Raw genomic sequence first — 18,672 nt, forward strand, 5'->3', positions numbered from 1 at the left:
TGTCAGGGAGCAACGAAGCCTGTGCAGCACCAACTACTGAGACCTCGAGCGCTAGAGACGGTGCACCACAACCTGAGAGAAGCCCACGCGCTGTAGTAAAGACCTGAGGCTGATAAATATATATAAATATAAATGTCAGTAGCATCTAGCCACCAGCTGCAACACCAAAAATGTCTCTAGAAACTGTCACATGCCCCTGGGGAACAGAATCATCCCTATTAAGAACCACAGTTCTAAAGAATCTAAAAATTCTTAAAACATACAGCTAAGATTCTTTCTTTTCCATGTGAATCCTAAAATGGTAGTCCAGAATTAGCTCTCAAGTTTGCATGCATTGGAATTAGAATCCCCTGGAGAACTTGTTCAAACACAGATTGCTTCACATGCCAAGAGTTTCTGATTCAGTAGACCTGGGGTAGGGCCCAAGATTTTGTTTTTCACACAAACTTCCAGGTGATGTTGATGGTTTGAGGACCCCATTTTGAAAATCGATGGTCTAGAAATAATAATGTCAAGGTACTGGGACCAAATCAAATTGAATATGTATAAAGAACCATTAACTGCTGCTGCTGCTGCTGCTAAGTCACTTCAGTCATGTCCGACTCTGTGCAACCCCAAAGATGGCAGCCCACCAGGCTCCCCAATCCCTGGGATGCTCCAGGCAAGAACACTGGAGTGGATTGCCATTTCCTTCTCCAACGCATGAAAGTGAAAAGTGAAAGTGAAGTCGCCTCGGTCTCGTCCGACTCTTAGCGACCCCATGGACTGCAGCCCACCAGGCTCCTTCATCCATGGGATTTTCCACGCAACAGTAATGGAGTGGGTTGCCATTGCCTTCTCCGAACCATTAACTAGATGAAAGAAAACTCTCATCTACATCTCTCATACGCAATAACAACAGTACCTAACCAGTTTCCCATTACTACTATCTAGTCTCAACTTAGTAAATCTCGCAATCTTATTCAGTATTTCAAGCTTAAGTCTCATCTGAATGAATGGAAAATACCAATATTCGTCTGCGTGAGTGTCTACTCTTAGAGATTCCTTGTTAACATCTTCATCATATATTTCCTTCTGGCTGTGTTATCCTTCACATCTGACATCCTATCACTCCATGGCTTTCTGAAAGTATTTATCCACAGCAACACTACCTCCCATCCTATTATTTACTCTCTATTTACCATATCTTAGATACCAATTTTCTCAAGATCATAATTCATTGAGAGGTTAACACGTCTCTCCTTTCAAACACATATATACAAAGCATCTTCATTTGGTTTTCTGTGCATCCCCCACATCTGTTTAGCAAGGAAGAGTGGTTAACTTATTTTCTTCAGAGAAGTGAAACTATGGATTATCTTTAACAAAAATTTTATCAAGCACTCACAGGTATGGTAAAAGTTGGTGTTATTTCAGTTAAAGCTCTATCAGTGATTCGTAATCAGTCTCTATCTCTACTTAAGTCCAACTTTCTTTTTTTGATGACTTGTTTATCTATAGTATCTACTTAAATGTTAACAGATGGACAGACAAACACAGGTGGCCTGAAACGTACTTGCATAGTTGTTGAGATCAAACTGTGACAGCGCATCCACCTTCTCTTTGGGTTTCTTAGGGCCTGGTTTGGGGTCTTCTCGTTTTCTCCCAGTGGAATCTTTGGAGTTCTTTTGTCCTGTACCGTTAGGTGCTCCTTCTTGATGGTGCGCAGAGCTGCCACTGACAGGATCAGCACCACCTGTGCCTGCTGACTGGTCATCAAATGGCCTACAAAATAATAATCTGAGATTTTGTTACTAGCTTCACATGTGTGCGTGGCGTGTGGCTTAGCTGCTCAAGTCATATCCGACTCTTTTTTGACTCAACAGACTGTAGCCTGCCAGGCTCATCTGTCAATGGAATTTTCCAGGCAAGAATACTGGAGTGGGTTGCCATTTTCTACTTCAGGGGATCTTCTCAAACCAGGGGTCAAACCTGTGTCTCTTGCATTTCCTGCATTGGCAGGTGAATTCTTTACCACTGAACAACCTGGTAAGCCCACTGTTTCCATATACTTGATCAAAAGAAAAATGCCCTTAGTAGCAGTTTCTAAAGTTCAATCTAAGAATAAATAACAGTGGGATAGAAATGTCTTAGTGATTTTGTTGGGTACAACTTTACTAAGATGGAGCTTCCCAATACAGGAAATAAGACTAGCTCCTCAGAGTTCTTTCCAGCAATTAAATTCTAGAATTCTAATTATTCCCAGAAGGTTCTTACTGTGTCTATTCTTACCATGTTCATTATGTTTATAAATGATCTAATCAACATTGTTCATACCAGAAAATTTCTGTGATCTAAGCTAGTCCAAAGTATTCACTGGTGGATCTTCTCCACAAGAGGGCGGAATATGGAAAAAAAAAAGTGTAAAGAATTCTATGCTTCCAAGTCTTTGTCTTAATAGTTCAATCAGATTTATACATGTACATACATATATATATATAAACATTTTAAAAATCAGTTTTAATATGGAAACGATTCACTTCACAAACCGCAAGTATTTCTACAGGGTTTTTTCCTGTTGACAAATTCTTTTCTTGTGTTCATTTTATAAAAACTTCAAGAACATATACCATGAAAAATGGGCTTATCAATTCATTTTCAGCTCAATCTATAGTATTACTCAAGCTAAAAGCTTATCAAGAGCCTTTCATAAAGCATGATCTCAAACATGTGAACTATGAATTCATTTCTTCTAAATGTGACACATTGTTAATGTAACTATGTATATTATCCTATTCTTTTGTCCTTTAAAGGGAGGTTTAAATTCTGTGTTAAACTGGTACTCAATAAACACAACTGGTAGTATTAGTTCCCTGGAACCTTTTTCTAAATTATCAGGAAGCAAAAGTATTTTTTACTGACTGATATAGTAACTTGCCATGCTAAATGTAACTAACCAGTGCAGATTAAGATAATATTTTGTCTGAATAAATTTATCACCTCAGGCTGCAAATCTGGAGATTTGTTTTTTTAAAAAATGGGCACACCATAATGATAGTTGCTTACTATATACCAGGTGTTACATTGTTTCATAAATATGTCACTGAATCGTCACACATTTTTAAAGTTCTACTGCTTTCTCCTCATTTTACTGGTGAGGAAGCAGAGAATTTATAAATAGAAGTACCAGAGCCTAGATTTAAAACTAGAAATAATGCTACTTTATAATTTTCTTAGTACTAAAAAATAGTAATTTGCTATAACCAGCATTTTAATATTTAAAAAGAACAGACCAAATTTAGCACAGTTGAGAAAAATTCTTTTAAAAACACCAATGACATGCTATTTGTGTTACTGGAGGTGGGGCAGGACTTTGCTTCCTAGGCCTTTCTGTAAGCTAGATGGTTTATTGTAGGTTTGCAACTTGAGAGGGGAATATAATGTATCCTTCCTTAAGTTTCAACATTCACTCTCTAGAAACCAGTACAGAGTGACTGAATATGATTACAACATACTAATGTAAGTCCTAGAGCACCTGTGAACACCACAGTTTTCCAGAGAGAAATCAAGAAAGACAGGCTACTCATCATCAGTAAGATGGTCTGCCCAACGGAAGACACTGTATATGTCCTATCCTCTGGGGTGTGTCGATTTTCCCAAAGCTACAAATTTCTAACAGGACTCCTTTGGGAGATGTAACAAAACAATAGGCAAGGACTTCTGTGATCCACTAACCTCTTTCTCAAGCACTCTTACACTTTCAGAATAGAAAAAAAAAACCTACAGGAGAAGAATGTGACTGCTGCCTTTGCACAGTTCAACCAAGAAGTATACTTCTAGTTTCTCTAAAGGTGCAAAAGCAGCCACTCGCGATCCAGTGGTTAGGACCCTGTGCTTCCACTGCCAAGGGCCTGGGTTCAATTCCTGGATGGGGAATTAAGATCCCACAAGCTGAGTCACATGACCCACAACCTCCCCCCAAAAAGATGCAGAAGTAATTATATGTAACATAAAATACTCACCCTCGCTTTCCACTTTTTGATGGTGGGCCACTTCTCCTTTCATTCCTAGGACCTGAGAAATTCCTTCCGGATTTGGGTGGACCATTGTTACCACGCCGATTCTGGCGATCTATGCCAGGTCGCTGACTAGAAAAACTTCTCTTTGCTATTTCCCTCTTTGGAGGTACAGCATTCTCTCCCGTCTTTACCACCACTTGTGCATTCAAATCAGCATTTTTTTTTTCATCCCTCTCACGCCTCTCATTGAAATCACTGCTTTCAGAGGCTGTTTCCCATTCTTCATTTGCCTGATCTGAAGAGTTCTGGTTAGATAAGTCTGGTGTCTTATTCCCAGAAATATCCCCAGCAGTATTAACTGGTTCCTGAACCACATTATTAACTGTGCCATTTGTGGACACTGCCACCTCATTGGTTTTGGAAGCAGCCTCCCTCTCCCTTAGTCGTCTAAATCGGGGAGGTTTATCTTGCCTTGGTGGTCGCGTAGGACGCTGCCTTCGGGGCCTCTCTCTAGCTGGGTCAAATTTTCGCTCAAATTTTGGAGGCCGTTTATCTGCTGGGATAGGGATAAACTGCTCATGTCTCCTTGGTGGCTCCCCACTGTCTGGTTTAGGAGCTTCTGTCTGCCTTGGGTTCCACTGATTGTCCCGATAAGCAGGTCTTCGTAAGGTAGAAGGGCGTGATGGGCGACCTCCAGGATCTCTTCCACCACGTCTGAACGTTCCCCCTCTGCCTCGCCTTGTAGGCTCTCCTTTAGGAAGGAAGCCTGGTTTAGATTTATCATCATCCCTTACAAAAGGTTTCTCTAGAGGTCTACTATCTATTCGGACATGATTTTCAGGCTTGAAAGAAGACTGAGGCTTTATAGGTTTTTTGCTTTCAGGCCTTTCCTCTCTTTTGGGAAGCTTACTTTTGCTTAAACTATCCTTGTCACTTGCACTTTCATGAATTTCACTGTCTGTGTCAGTCTCTGAACCTCGCTGTCTTCTTCTTTTGGGAACAACTTCAAAATCAGAGCTCTCACTTCGTGTTTCACTTTCTTCTCGCTGCCTGAGGGGTCCTGGGGCCACATGCTCTGTTCGTGGCTTATTGTCTCTATACTGAGGATAATCTCGAGTGTGCCCTCTACCACCCCTGCCACGTCCTCCATAAGAGCCTCTGTAGCTTCGCCCTCTGGAGTAATATTCACCTCGACCTCGACCTCTGTATCCTTGATCTGGAAACCAATCTCTATCTCTAGCTTCTTTCCAGTAGGTCCTAGGGGGTAAAGTGGATTCTTTTTTAGCTGTTGGTCTTGAATCTGGTCGAGTTCTCTCTGTAACAAGGTCTTTACTGATGACTTTCTCAGGCTGCTTTTCTTCCTTGACTGTTGGTGCTGTGACAGTTTGTTGGTTCACAGTTTTAACTGCAGGCTCTACCTCAACACTACTTACAGATTCCAAAGGCTTCTCGGTATCTTGAGGTGGCTTTTGTACCAAAGTTGAAGGCGAAGTTTCTACTGAAGGAAGTTTCTCTGGTTCTGGTTGAGGTGGTGGTGGAACTGACTGTGGCTGAACTGGTGCTGTAGGTGGTGCGGTTGGTGGAGGAAGAGGTTCTTTCTTTTCTGTCTTTTCAGGTTTCACCATTTTTTCAGTGACCTTTTCTCCTTTTTCTCCTTCTTTCTCCTTCCTTTGCTCCCGTTCTTCTTTCATATCTCTCAGTATAGGTTTCTTAATAGGACCTGATCTTCTCACAGGCCTGTCGTTACCTTCTTCTCTTCTGTTGGAGCTAGGCCTTGGGCCCCAACGAGTTTCCGATTTAGATTTATACAATTTCTCAGGTTTTGGTCCATCAGAAGATCGGATAAAGCCCTCTTTTTTTGGTTTTTCCTCTGGCCTTTCTGCTGGTTCTTTTGAATCAACACCTCTGCTAGTTACTTTAGGAATGCTTGCAGATGGCTCATTCCTCAGCTCCTCTGATTTTTGAGTATGGTTAGATCCATGGCAAACACTTCTTTTCCGGGCAGGCTGACTTTCTCCAGCTGAAATTCGCTCTTCTTGAGGAGTGGCTATAGTCTTTTGATCAGGTACATCAAAACAAGTAGACTGACTATTTGTGTCAGTATGACGAGGTCTAATGTCTTCCACTGATCTGCTTAAAAATTTCTGCATGTCTGTCTCACTTGATTCTCTGACAAAGTCTGGTTTTGGATGAGCCTCTAACTGACCATGTTCTACAGGATAAGCAGCAGTTATCTGTTCCTGATCCAATGGAGCTTCAGGCCTACGATAATGAGAATTCAAAGAAATAACAGCCATCACAGCAAAAATCTTTTCCACATGTACATGTACAGCAAAATAATCCCTCCAATTTAAAAACAAAAAACGGATCCTAAAGAACCTTATGTCTCTACAAAAAGTTCAGTGCAACATTATTCGTAAGAGCCAAGAGACCGAACAACCTAAATGTCTACTACAGATGAATGGGTCAAGAACATGTATGTGCATACAACAGCATGTTGTTTAAAGGAAGGAAATCCTGCTCTATGCTACATCAGAGATGAGGAGATTATACTAAGTGAAATAAACCAGTCACAGAAGAACAAATACTATATGATCCCACTTACATAAACTATATAATAAAACTAGTCCATAAAGAAGTAATTACCAGGGACTAGGAGGAAGGGGGAAATGAGTTGGAATTAAATGGGTAAAAAATTTTGATTGTGTAAGACGAAAAAGTTCTAGAGATCTGTTATACAATGTTATGCTTACAGTTAACATTGTACTATATACTTAAAATTTTGACAGGAGGGTAGATATTGTGTTATGTTTCTACTCCCCTCAATTAAAAAGAAATGAAACTCAGTCCTTAAGAAAAAGAAGTTTAGACCATGCTTATGTGAAAGTTATATCCATCAAAACTGGTAATTTTCACTTATAAGCAGAGTATACTAGAGTAGGTCCATCTTTCCCAATGAATCAGAATTTTAAAACATCATAAAACATATTCCTTAAAAGGGCAAAAGCTCTAACTTATCATTATAAATTACTGAAGATCACCAATTGTCTGATACTTCAAAGTAACTTTAAATTAGTGTTTATCCTTAACTTGACCTTAGAAAACTTCCATAAGATATTGATAATTAAATGTCTAACATTTCTCATTAAGTGGAAGAATTATATCAACACTTTAGTCAGACTATATGTCAAGTATAGGAGAATCTTGACAATTTTGATAGTTACCACTAAATTTCAGTATTTAAATAAGTGTACAGAAAGAACTATGTTACAAAATGTCCTAATCAATCATTACTAAATGCTGGGAAAAGGAAAATACATCCTAGAACGAAATAAGGCATATTAAATGGGAGAAAATCCAATCTGTGGCTCAGCCCTAAGTCAGAATGATCTCCAGGGAGACTATACAGTTTTCATTTCCCAACAATATTCTGTTGGCTTGCTAATGACTTTAATAATTACCTTACATCCTCAGGCTCTTCTGTTGCCTTGGGAGTGGTGGCCTGCTGAGGCTCAGCATGAGGATAGGGATCTGACCCCCACATCATTCGAGGCTCAGAGAGTGAAATCGCATGATCTCTTGCAGAGCGAGCCAAATGCTCAAATGACTCAGAATTGTTTGGTGACCCTTCCATCTGATCTCTTCTCATTAATGGCTTAGGAGGAATCATTCCTATACAAAAGATCAGAAAAAGATGGGAGTGCAGGGAGAAAACAAAGGAAACAGAATCATTATAGACACAGAATCTAGGTTAATACTTTATTACTATTTGGACATCTCTGTATTTAAAGAAATACTTTTGGCAAGTGAAACTGATTAACTCAAAAAAATCATCAGTGAAAACTGAATCTTTCTGTGAATGAGATTTTTATTGTTGCTGTTAAATAAACAGATTTAAAAATCCAGGAAGCAAGACAAGCAAAACCATAAGAACAGCCTATTTTACTTTAAAGGAAAGAAAAGATAATGCCTATAAAAATCAGATAACAAGTACCATGACTCTGTGCATGTTAAACATTTTGAGAATTACACTAAGTGATGAATTTTCAGAAAAACATCTTCCATAGAAAATTCTATTAAATTAGTTGATCAGTATGCCATAAATTATGTCTCTTAAATTTAAAATTTTCATATATGATAATATACATGTTTCAATGCTATTCTATATGAAACAGATCGCCAGTCCAGGTTTGATGCATGAGACAGAAGGCTTGGGGGCTGGTGCACTGGGATGACCCAGAGGGATGGGATGGGGAGGGGGGTTCAGGATGGGACAACACATGTAAACTCATGGCTGATTCATATCAATGTATGGCAAAAACCACTACAATATTGTAAAGTAATTAGCCTCCAACTAAAATAAATAAATTAAAAAAAAATTTTTTTCAGTACAAATTTTAAAATCAAAATGTAATTTTTGGTCATATTTTTATCACCTCTAAATTTTCCTCTATACCATCTTGGTACTGGATTATCTGAATTTATTCTGATAAACACAGCTATCTTATTTGTTTTCAGCTAACCTATTAGGAAATTCAGGTGGTAGGCTGGTAAATGACAGAGGAAATAGCTGTAATATATAACATATGGATAAAATTAAAATGCTGAAACACCTGAAAGAATGAAAACAATGCAGCAAACAATAGATATTATAACTAAGATAGCAATTTTCCATCCGTAATTTTTGAAATAATAATCACAAAACAGAAAGTACAGTATTTTGGTTTTACCACACTGTTGGTACAGTATCTGGAATTTAACTACTCTGTGCTGAAAGAAGATACATCATTTTATGACTAAGAAGTCCTATATAAGTTCTTACTAGATTTTAACTCTCAAAGGAAGTAAGACCAAAATTGTGGGGAAAATGAAAAACTCTAAACTTGCACAACTGCAAGTAAGCCAGGAGACGATGCCATTCCAACTTACCAGGATGAATGGGCGGGATATCCATAGCAGGTCTACCTGACATCATTCGAGGATCCATGTATGACTGCATCATGAGCCACCTTGGATCAAAACCCATGGAAGCCAAATGCTGGGGGTGAGGCTGCATGGGCTGGTAAAGGGGTCTGTGTGGCGGTGGAGGGACAGCACTGCTGGACGGCTGAGAAGGAACCGTTTGTGGAAGCACACCTTGCTGTTGCTGCTGCTGCCACTGCTGCTGCTTCATCTGTTCCTGAAAATATAGGCAGGGTCTCACATTTTGAGCCTTTGGTTCCATGTGATAAATTAATAGAACCAATCATATCGGAAAACAGGCTTTTTTGAAACCCTGAGGGAAAAGAACTCAAAACACATTTGACAGTGAGAGATGGCAAGACAAGAGAACAAAGGTTCAGTTATGACATTCTGCCTTATACTTCAGCAACTAATCACTCATCAATTATACTGTAAGAAACCATTTCCTAGAAAGGAAGATGAGGCAGAAGAAAAAAAGGAACATATAAAGCCCATATCAACAAACTTTTACTAATTTAAAAGAGGCAAACTTTTCAGAGGAAATCTGTATGTTTTGGGTATTTTGAATTTTATGGTAAATTATTTCTCATACTACTGAACAATAAACCTTTTAAATCACACGTACAAGATAAAATGTTTTTATTGTTACCTGCTGCCGCTGGAATCGTGGTGGTAAAGACTTCTGAAACTGTTTAAAATAGCCAGATAATACAGCAGGCCGAGGCTGAGATCCTGATTCTGGTTCTGTTTCATGTGCTATCTGTGTGGTCTCCTTTTCACTGCGATTGCTATCTTGTCTAGTGAAAACTGGGTCATCCTCTGCCCAAAGAAAAGGTGAAAGATAATGATACTCATCTATGACACTTAACATTAATACATGCTTTTCATACTGGAGTGACATAATCAGATATATTTTAAAAGTTAATGAGGAAGAAAGTATCCTTACTCCAAAACACCATTTTGTATTTTAATATTGGTAACCATCAATGTAATGAGGTAACATTACTTTAACAAAACCTCAGATTTTCTCAAAGCTGGATTCTTAAGATAGAACTCACATGCCCAGACGCTTTATCACGCAAAATTCTGTACTCGATATTTTGTGATAATAAACCATTTCAAATTCTATCTATTTTTCACTGTTTCAAGAAATATTAAAACTACTGTCAACATGTACTTGTGGTTCACTAGCATTTAGATGAAAACAAGAATGGTCTATAAATACTTAAAATAGAACATGTTGGTTTATAAAATTTTTCTGATCAGGGGATTATTATCTATAAAGAAAACTAATGAATCTAACTATGATCATTCATTTTAATGATCATAAAACAAATGATCATGACAACTGAATGATCACCAGTATCTTCAAATATATAAATCACTGTTCTATGTAAAGGGTATAAATTATGATATACAAAAAGCAGAACCATACACATCCCCTCACCCAAAAAAAGTTCTCATCCCAAAGAAAACCAGTTACATTCATTCTAGAAAATGTCAACTGTTACAACTACAAAGCCATGTTATGTTATAAATTTTTTTCTCAGAGAATCAGAGGTGAGTTTTAAGGGGAAAGCTAACATAAAGACAGTGTAAAACCATGCAGTAACGAATCAAGTCACACTTTGTATTCAAATATTGTAAACAATATTAAAAATGTTTTAAAAATGATAAAATATTAGAGGGAAAAGAGAGCCAAGAAGGTGGAACATTTAAAAATGAAATGGGTACACTTTATTGGTAAACCCAGCTAAAGTTAAACTGCCATCAGAGGACATATAAAATGTGAATGAAAATAAAAGTGCCACTAAATAATGATCACTAAAAACAAAACCAAAATTAGTTCATGTATAATATATAGTTGCTGTTGACAGTAAATTAATCAGGGTCAATACAAGTATTTGTTTGCAAAACTATGACTAAAATAAATTTCCTTATTTCTAATTCATGGTCTTTTCTCATTAACTGCGAATAAAATTCTCTAAGATTGTTCTTTCAGAATTCATCAATTTTAAAGTATAAAAATATTTTTCATTTCTGTGGTGAGAAATTTTGCTTTACCTTTTTTAAGTGTTTGAGCTAAGTGCTTAGGATACATAATAAAAGCCCATGATCAACATCAAATTATCTCTAGACTGCTTAATATAAGAAATGTGTGAGATTTGGTAACTCAACAACCTGCACGGGCTATATCTCATTTTCTAAAAAAGTTGAGTAAAGAAAAAGTTGAGATAAAACACTCTTACTTCTCTTTATAGTGACATTAAGGATCAAATTTGAAGGTAACTCAGAATATAGACTAAAAACTTAAAGGAAAACTTTAAATAGCTTTATAACTTCAAGCAGCATTGTCTTATAGAAATAGCACGGGTTTTACGGTTAAAAAAAATTTCAGTATTTCCATAACAGAAATGTACTGAAATAAAACTATTTCTATCTTAAATCACTGTTTACTAAGATCAAACTTTAAATTTCGAGCATAGTTCTATTAATTAGAGTTTATGAGCCAATTTTGGGAAGAACACATCAGCTAATTATAGCCAGCAAAGGCTTTTCTTTGGTGGGGGAAGGGGGGACCCCCCACACATCAACAGGTATTAACCACTGGACTACCAGGGAAGTCCAGCAAAGTTTTTTTTTTTTTTGGGGGGCGGGGGTGGGAAGCATTTTGATAAGCATATAGATGACCTATGAAAGCTTTTATATATCTAAGCTGGTAGAAAAACAAATATGAAATTATGAACAGAGCAGTCATTTAATTATGACAATCCAAAATTCTCACTAAGCTCTATTCAACTTAAATTTTAGAGGTATTTACCCATGTATAAACAAAGGAGATTTCATTTAGTTAGATGCTGTGGAATCAGAAAAGGGTAAAAGAATCAGCATCTAAGTATGAAGCCAGTACTATTTTGCTGACAAAATAGAACTGAAGGTCATCTAACCATATGATGTCTACAATAAACTCACTTGAGATCCAAAGATATAAATAAACTGAAAATGAAAAGATATTCCATGGAAATAATAACCAAAAGAGAGCAGGGTGGCTACACTGAGATAAAACTGACTTTAAATCAAAGTTTTACAAGAGACAAAGAAGGTCATTAAATACTCATAAAAGGTTCAATACAGCAAGATACAACAATTATAAACATTTACACACCTAGTAACAGGACCATCAAAAAAACCTATGATGCAAAATACTGGGGGATACATTACTTGTACATTTAGAGGCTTCAACAACCCCATCTCAGTGATGAACAGAACAGCCAGCCACACAAAAGTAAGGAAAAAGGACTTAATAAACCAACTAGACCAACTTTGGGCTTTCCTCATAGCTCAGTTGGTAAAGAATCTGCCTACAATGCAGGAGGCCCAGGTTTGGTTCCTGGGTCGGGAAGATCCCTTGGAAAAGGAAATGGCAACCCACTCCAGTATTCTTGCCTGGAGAATCCCATGGACAGAGGAGCCCGGCAGGCGATAGTCCATGGGGTCGCAAGAGTCAGACAAGACTTAGTGACTAAACCACCACCAAACCAACTAGATTCACAGACATATACAGAACACTCAACCCCAAAACAGCACATATACTCTTTTCAAGGTCATTTTCAGAATAGATAATGTTAGGACCCAAATTAACTCTCAAGAGAGTTCAAAAGACAGATATAGAAAGTTTTTTCTCTAACCAAAATGGAAAGAAGTTAGGAACCACTAAAGAAGTGAGGAATATTCATAAATTTGTGGAAATTAAATAACTTTTTTTTCCAGTTCTACTAGTTTATTGCTACCAACCCATTTCTCTCCACCCTCATGCATGCATGCTCAGTCATGTAACCCCATGGACTGCAGCCCACCAGGCTCCTCTGTCCATGGACTTTTCCAGGCAAGAACATTGGAGTGGGTTGCCATTTCCTTCTCCAGGAAATTAAATAACATTGTTAAACAACCAAAAAATTAAAAAAGAAAGTGCAAGGGAAGTTGGAAAATACCTAAGAGATGAATGAAAACAAAAATACAACATACAAAAACTTACAGGATGCAGGAAAAGCAAAGCAGGGAATTTATAGCTATAAACGGTTACGTTAAAGAAAAACAGGAAAGCTCTCAAAATCAATAACCGAGTTATGACTTAAGGAATGAGAATAAGAACCAAACGCAAGGTTACTAGAAGGAAATAAAATTCACAGCAGAGATCAAGAAAATAGAGAACAGAAAAATAGAGAAAAATCAATGAAAACAAATGCTGGTTCTTTGACAAGCTCTACAAAATTGACAAGTATTTAGCTGGGAGAGTAAACTAAGGAAAAAAAGTCTCAAATTACTAAAATTAGAAATGAAAATGGGACATTACTACCAATTCTACAGAAATAAAAAGGATTATGAGAGAACTATGAACAACTGTACATCAACGAACTGAATAACATTTCATCTGAAATGTACAAAGTCTCCAGAACAGAAACATCTACCAAGACTAAAAATCACAAAGAAATATAAAATGTGAACAGACTTTTAACTAGTCAGGAGATTGACTTGGCAATCAAAAACCTTGCAGCAAAGAGAAGTCCTGGACCTGATGGCTTCACTGATGAATTCCACCGAACATTTAAAAAAGTAACATCAATTCTTCTCAAACTTTTCCAAAAACTGAAGAGGAGGGAACACTTGCTAATTAACTTACAAGACCAGCATCACCATGATACCAAAGCCAAACAAGGACACAAGAAAACTGCAGATAAATACAAATATCTCTTATGAACACTGATGCAAAAATTCCCAAGAAAATACTAGAAAACAGAATTTAGCAATATACTGAAAGTATACTAATTACCATTACCAAGTGGCATATATTCCTGGGATGCAAGGATGGTTCAATATATGCTGCTGCTGCTAAGTTGCTTCAGTCATGTCCAACTCTGTGCGACCCCACAGACAGCAGCCCACCAGGCTCCCCCGTCCCTGGGATTCTCTAGGCAAGAACACTGGAGTAGGTTGCCATTTCCTTCTCCAATGCGTGAAAGTAAAAAGTGAAAGTGAACTCGCTCAGCCGTGTCTGACTCCTAGCAACCCCATGGACTGCAGCCTACCAGGTTTCTTTGTCCATGGGATTTTCCAGGCAAGAGTACTGGAGTGGGTTGCTACTGCCTTCTCCAGCTTCAATATATACAGATTGATCAATATACTACACATTGACAGAATGAAGGGGAAATAACACGATCAACAAAATTAATGCAGAAAAGGATTTTTGACAAAATTCAACACATTTTTATGATAAAAATACTCAAACTAGGAATAGAAGGAAACTGCTTCAACATAATAAAATCCACTTATCAGAAGCCCACAGCTAACACCACACTCAATGTTGACAAGCTGAGAAGTTCTGTAAGATCAGGAAGAAGACAAAGGTGCCTCCTCTTGCTACTTTTATTCAACTTAGTATTGGACAATTTTGAGGTAAGGGGTTCAAGACTGCAGTGGAAAAGTAACTGCAGATGTGGTAGAAACAGCAAAAGAGCTAGAATCTGAAGTGGAGCCGAGATACAACTGAATTGTTGCAATCTTATGATAAAACTTGAATAGATAATAAGCTGCTTTCCAATGGATGAATGAAGAAAAGTAGTTTTATGAGATGGAATCTACTCCTGGGGATGACTATGAAGACTGTTAAAAAGACAACAAAAGATTTAGAATATTATTACATAAACTTACTTGGTAAAGCATCAGCAGGGGTTGAGAGGACTGACTCCAATTTTGAAAGATTTTTTGTGGATAAAAGTTATGAAACAGCATTGATGCTATAGACAAATCATTTGTAAAGTAAGAGCCAACTGATGTAGCAAACTTCATTGCTCTCTTAAGACATTTGCCACAGCTACCACTCCAACCTTTGGCAACCACCACCCGGATCATCAGCAGCATTAACGCTGACGCAATACTCTCCCACACCAGCAAAAAGATCATGACTCACTGAAGGGTTAGTGATGGTTAGCACTTCTAGCAATAAAGTATTATTAAGGTATGTACATACTATATATATACACACATATATACACATCTCTAAACAGAATGCTACTGGACACTTAATAGTCTATCAGTTCAGTTCAGTTGCTCAGTTGTGTCTGACTCTTTGCGACCCCATGAATCGCAGCATGCCAGGCCTCCCTGTAGAATAGTGCAAACATAACTTTTATGTGCACTGGGAAATCAAAAAATTTACATGACTCGCTTTATTGCTGTGGTCTGGAACAAACCTGCAACATCTCTGAGGTATGCCTGACTGAAAAGAAATGAAAGTAGGGTCTCAAAGAGATATCTGTACACTCACAGTCACATCAATATTATTCAAAATATGTAAAACATAGTATCAACCCAAGTGTCCATCAACAGATTGGGTAACCAAATATGATGTGTGTGTGCATTTATATGATGAATTAGTAGACTTAAAAAGGAAGGAAATTCTATCCTTTCTTTTTTTCTTTCACTCATGCTACAACTAATGAAACTTAAGGACATTATGATAAACAAAAATGTCAGTCACAAAAAGACAAACACTGTATGATTCCACCCACATGAGGCACTGACAAGAGTCACAATCACACCCACGGGAAGGAAGCAGAATCACCACCCAGTTATTGTTTAATAGATACAGAATTTTGATTTCACAAGATGAAAGGAGTCCTGAGATAGATGGCAGTGATGGTTCATTATGAGTGCTTTTAATACCATTTTAATAAAAAATGGTTAAGATGCTAAATTTTATGTTATATGAATTTTATTTATTTATTTATTTTTTATTAGTTGGAGGTATGTTATATGAATTTTATCACAATAAAAAAATTACAGAACAAAACCCACATTTTCAAGTATTCAATTTTAAAAAAACTATCCAATTAAATTCAACCTATAACCAAAAAACATCAATCACTTTTATTTGGATTACATATTTTAAAAAAACACATTCAACGTTCACAATATAAGTAATAGGAAGCCTTTTGCAAAGCTTATATAAGGACAAACAAGACTATCATACCTTTGTTACAGTTGTTTTCACTTTCTGGTTTTTCTACCATAGGTTCTGAAGTAGATTCTTTGTGTTCAATTTTTTCGTCCACTTTCTCTCTCTCTCTCTTCTCTAACTCACATTCCTTTTCCTGTTCTTTTGTCTTTTGCAGTTCTTTCTCCTTTTCTTGCTGCCGTTCTAGCTCCTTCTCTTTTTCTTGCTTTCTTTCCCTCTCCATTTCTCTCTGTTTTTCCTGTTCTCGCTCCAGTTCTTTTTCCTTTTCCTGTTGTCTTTCCTTTTCTTTCTCCCTCTCCTTCTCTCGCTCCTGCTCTTGTTCTTTTTCAAGTTCTTTCTCACGTTCCCGTTCCTTTTCTCGTTCTTTTTCTCGCTCCCTTTCTCTAATTTCCTCTGGAGAGGGTTGTTTGTCCACTATGCCAAGCTTTTCATCCAGTCGTTTAAGTTTCTCTGCACATGCGGCTTTCCTTTGTTCTTCCATTCTTCGCTCTTCCTCTTCACGCCGTTTACGAGCACGTTCCACTGCTGCAGAAAGTTCTGACTGTTGCCTTCTTCTTTGCTTCCATATTTCATCTTCATCTGGGACCTGCTGCTTGGGGGGGAAAGGGCCTGGTCTTCCAGGTACTGCCTGTCGGTCTGGAGGAGGATGCTGAAATTTTAAAATAAATTCTCAGATGAGTATGACAACACAGGATATATCACAGACATATAGCAGGAGCAAAATTCTCCACAGAATATCAGAAATTTCCCTGGAAAATATACACATTAAATGCAAAATCAATGTGGGGAAGATAGTATATCTAGATAAGTTTCTAGAATAGTTAATCCAGCCATCTAATATTTACTGAGTATGTACTTATCTATTGTGCCAGACACTACTGCTCACTCAGTATTTGCTGAGTAAAATTAGAAGCTGCCACAACATGTATTTCAAAATCTAAATTTAGAGACAAAGGAAATTTAGAATACGAGTGCTTTAGTAGTAACTGCTAGAGACGGAACGCCTAAAGAGGGAGAAAAGTCCATAAAGATGCAACATGGCATCACATGAGCCAAGATCGGGGTACAGTTACAAGGAAAGAGTGCATAGTCAAAGATGCTAAGTGAAGAACATAGAGACACTGCTGCTGACATGCCAAAGGAAAGGAAATTCCTAGAAAGCAGCCTGGGTAGAGAATTCTTTTTTTTTTTTTTGAGAAGTCTATGTTTAAACAGAGATTCATATCTAGAGCCCATGGTGGAGAGGGGATCACCTGAGAGACTGAGTTTTACTAATTTAATTTTCAATTAATGTGTTCTAAAACAATTACTACAAAGTCTAAAATCAATGCCAGCAACTATGCAAAGACAAGCAGAATGAAAAAAAGCACATGAAGAGCTGAAACACCAAGGAACTTAAAAATGTGCTTTAAAAATACTGATTTTTAATAGCTACTAGGGTGAAGAAACCTTAAAAGCCACGTAACTATTCAGAATTCCTACAAAAGAGAAAATAATGATGTGGTGAAAACACTGGACTGAATACTAAAAACAACCAACCAACCAACCAAACCATGAATCCAGACTCTACCATTTACTAACAGTGATATCTTAGAAAAACTGCTTCATCTCTCTAGTATTGTTACTTAATCTATACCTCAAAGACAAGCTGCAAAAACAAAGTAATTATATAAGCACACCTAATTCATACTGTAAACTCACAGGGTAAGCATTTTTTTGAAAAGCAACTTTACTGAAGTATAATTTACATAAAATGTGATGCATATATTTTAACTGTATAGTTTTATGAGTTTGGACAAATGATAAACTTATGTAACTACTGCCCCATTCAACACATAGAGGATTTCCCTCAGTCCTCTGTATGAATACCTGACCCCATGCAACCAGTAATCTACTTCTGTAGTATAGAATAGTTCTGCCTTTCCTAAAGTTTCACAAAAATGGATAAAATAAGTTATGTTGTTTTGTATCTGGCTTCTGGTGCTCAGGGTAATGGTTTTGGGGTCACTGTGTGCAACAACTGTTTGCTCAATTCTTTTGCTGAATACCACAGCATCACAGGCATACGGTTTCGTCTGTGGACAGACAGACATTCACATTGCTTCTGGTTTTTTAACTAGGAATAAGACAGCTACAGGCACTCCTGCTTAAGTATCTGTGTAAATGCATGTTTTCGTTTTCTTTAGATGAATACCCAGGAATGGAACTGCCAAGTCATATAGCAACTATGTATTTCACTTTATAAGAAACTGCCAAACTGTTTTCCAAAGTGATTACAGGTTTTAAGGCTCCAACAGCAATGTATGAGGGTGTCACCTGCTCTATATCCTTGCCAACATCTGGTACCATCAGCCTTGAAAATTCTGGACGTGTAACAAAATTTCAATGTGGTTTTATTTTTCATTTTGCTGGGAACTAAACATATTGAACATTTTTTCATGTGCTTATTAGCCATCTGTATACCTTCTTTTATGAAATCAATGTTCATTCTGTTGGACTTTTTGGTCTCATTGTTGAATTGCAAGTTTTTAAATACATGTACGTGCACCCACCCCCCGCCCCCGCCCAATATAAGTTCCTTGTCAGATGAATTACTAGTATTTTTCCTGTGATATCTTTTCTTTGCCTTAGAGATGTTTTTCAAAAATCAAATTGACCAATCTCTTCTTTCTAATTCATGTCTTTTTTGTCTCATCC

At 37.3% G+C, this 18,672-nt stretch overlaps 1 protein-coding gene across 16 annotated transcripts in view; it reads right to left on the reverse strand.

Annotated features, from left to right (window-relative positions):
- PRRC2C (proline rich coiled-coil 2C) overlaps positions 1–18,672 on the reverse strand; it is a 94,741-nt gene that overhangs the window by 34,706 nt on the left and 41,363 nt on the right. For 11 of the 16 annotated variants that reach the window (XM_043486369.1, XM_043486372.1, XM_043486368.1 and 8 more), the window contains exons 12-17: positions 15,991–16,624; positions 9,610–9,779; positions 8,928–9,177; positions 7,460–7,670; positions 4,002–6,260; positions 1,556–1,779 (exon numbers count right to left, since the gene is read on the reverse strand). In XM_043486369.1, the coding sequence (XP_043342304.1) occupies positions 1,556–1,779; positions 4,002–6,260; positions 7,460–7,670; positions 8,928–9,177; positions 9,610–9,779; positions 15,991–16,624 (3,748 nt within the window). The remainder of the gene's footprint in view (positions 1–1,555; positions 1,780–4,001; positions 6,261–7,459; positions 7,671–8,927; positions 9,178–9,609; positions 9,780–15,990; positions 16,625–18,672) is intronic. The other 5 variants (XM_043486382.1, XM_043486375.1, XM_043486381.1 and 2 more) reach the window with 1 other exon arrangement.

The sequence above is a fragment of the Cervus canadensis genome, chromosome 13 (genome assembly GCF_019320065.1).
Source record: "Cervus canadensis isolate Bull #8, Minnesota chromosome 13, ASM1932006v1, whole genome shotgun sequence".
NCBI classification, from domain to species: domain Eukaryota; kingdom Metazoa; phylum Chordata; class Mammalia; order Artiodactyla; family Cervidae; genus Cervus; species Cervus canadensis.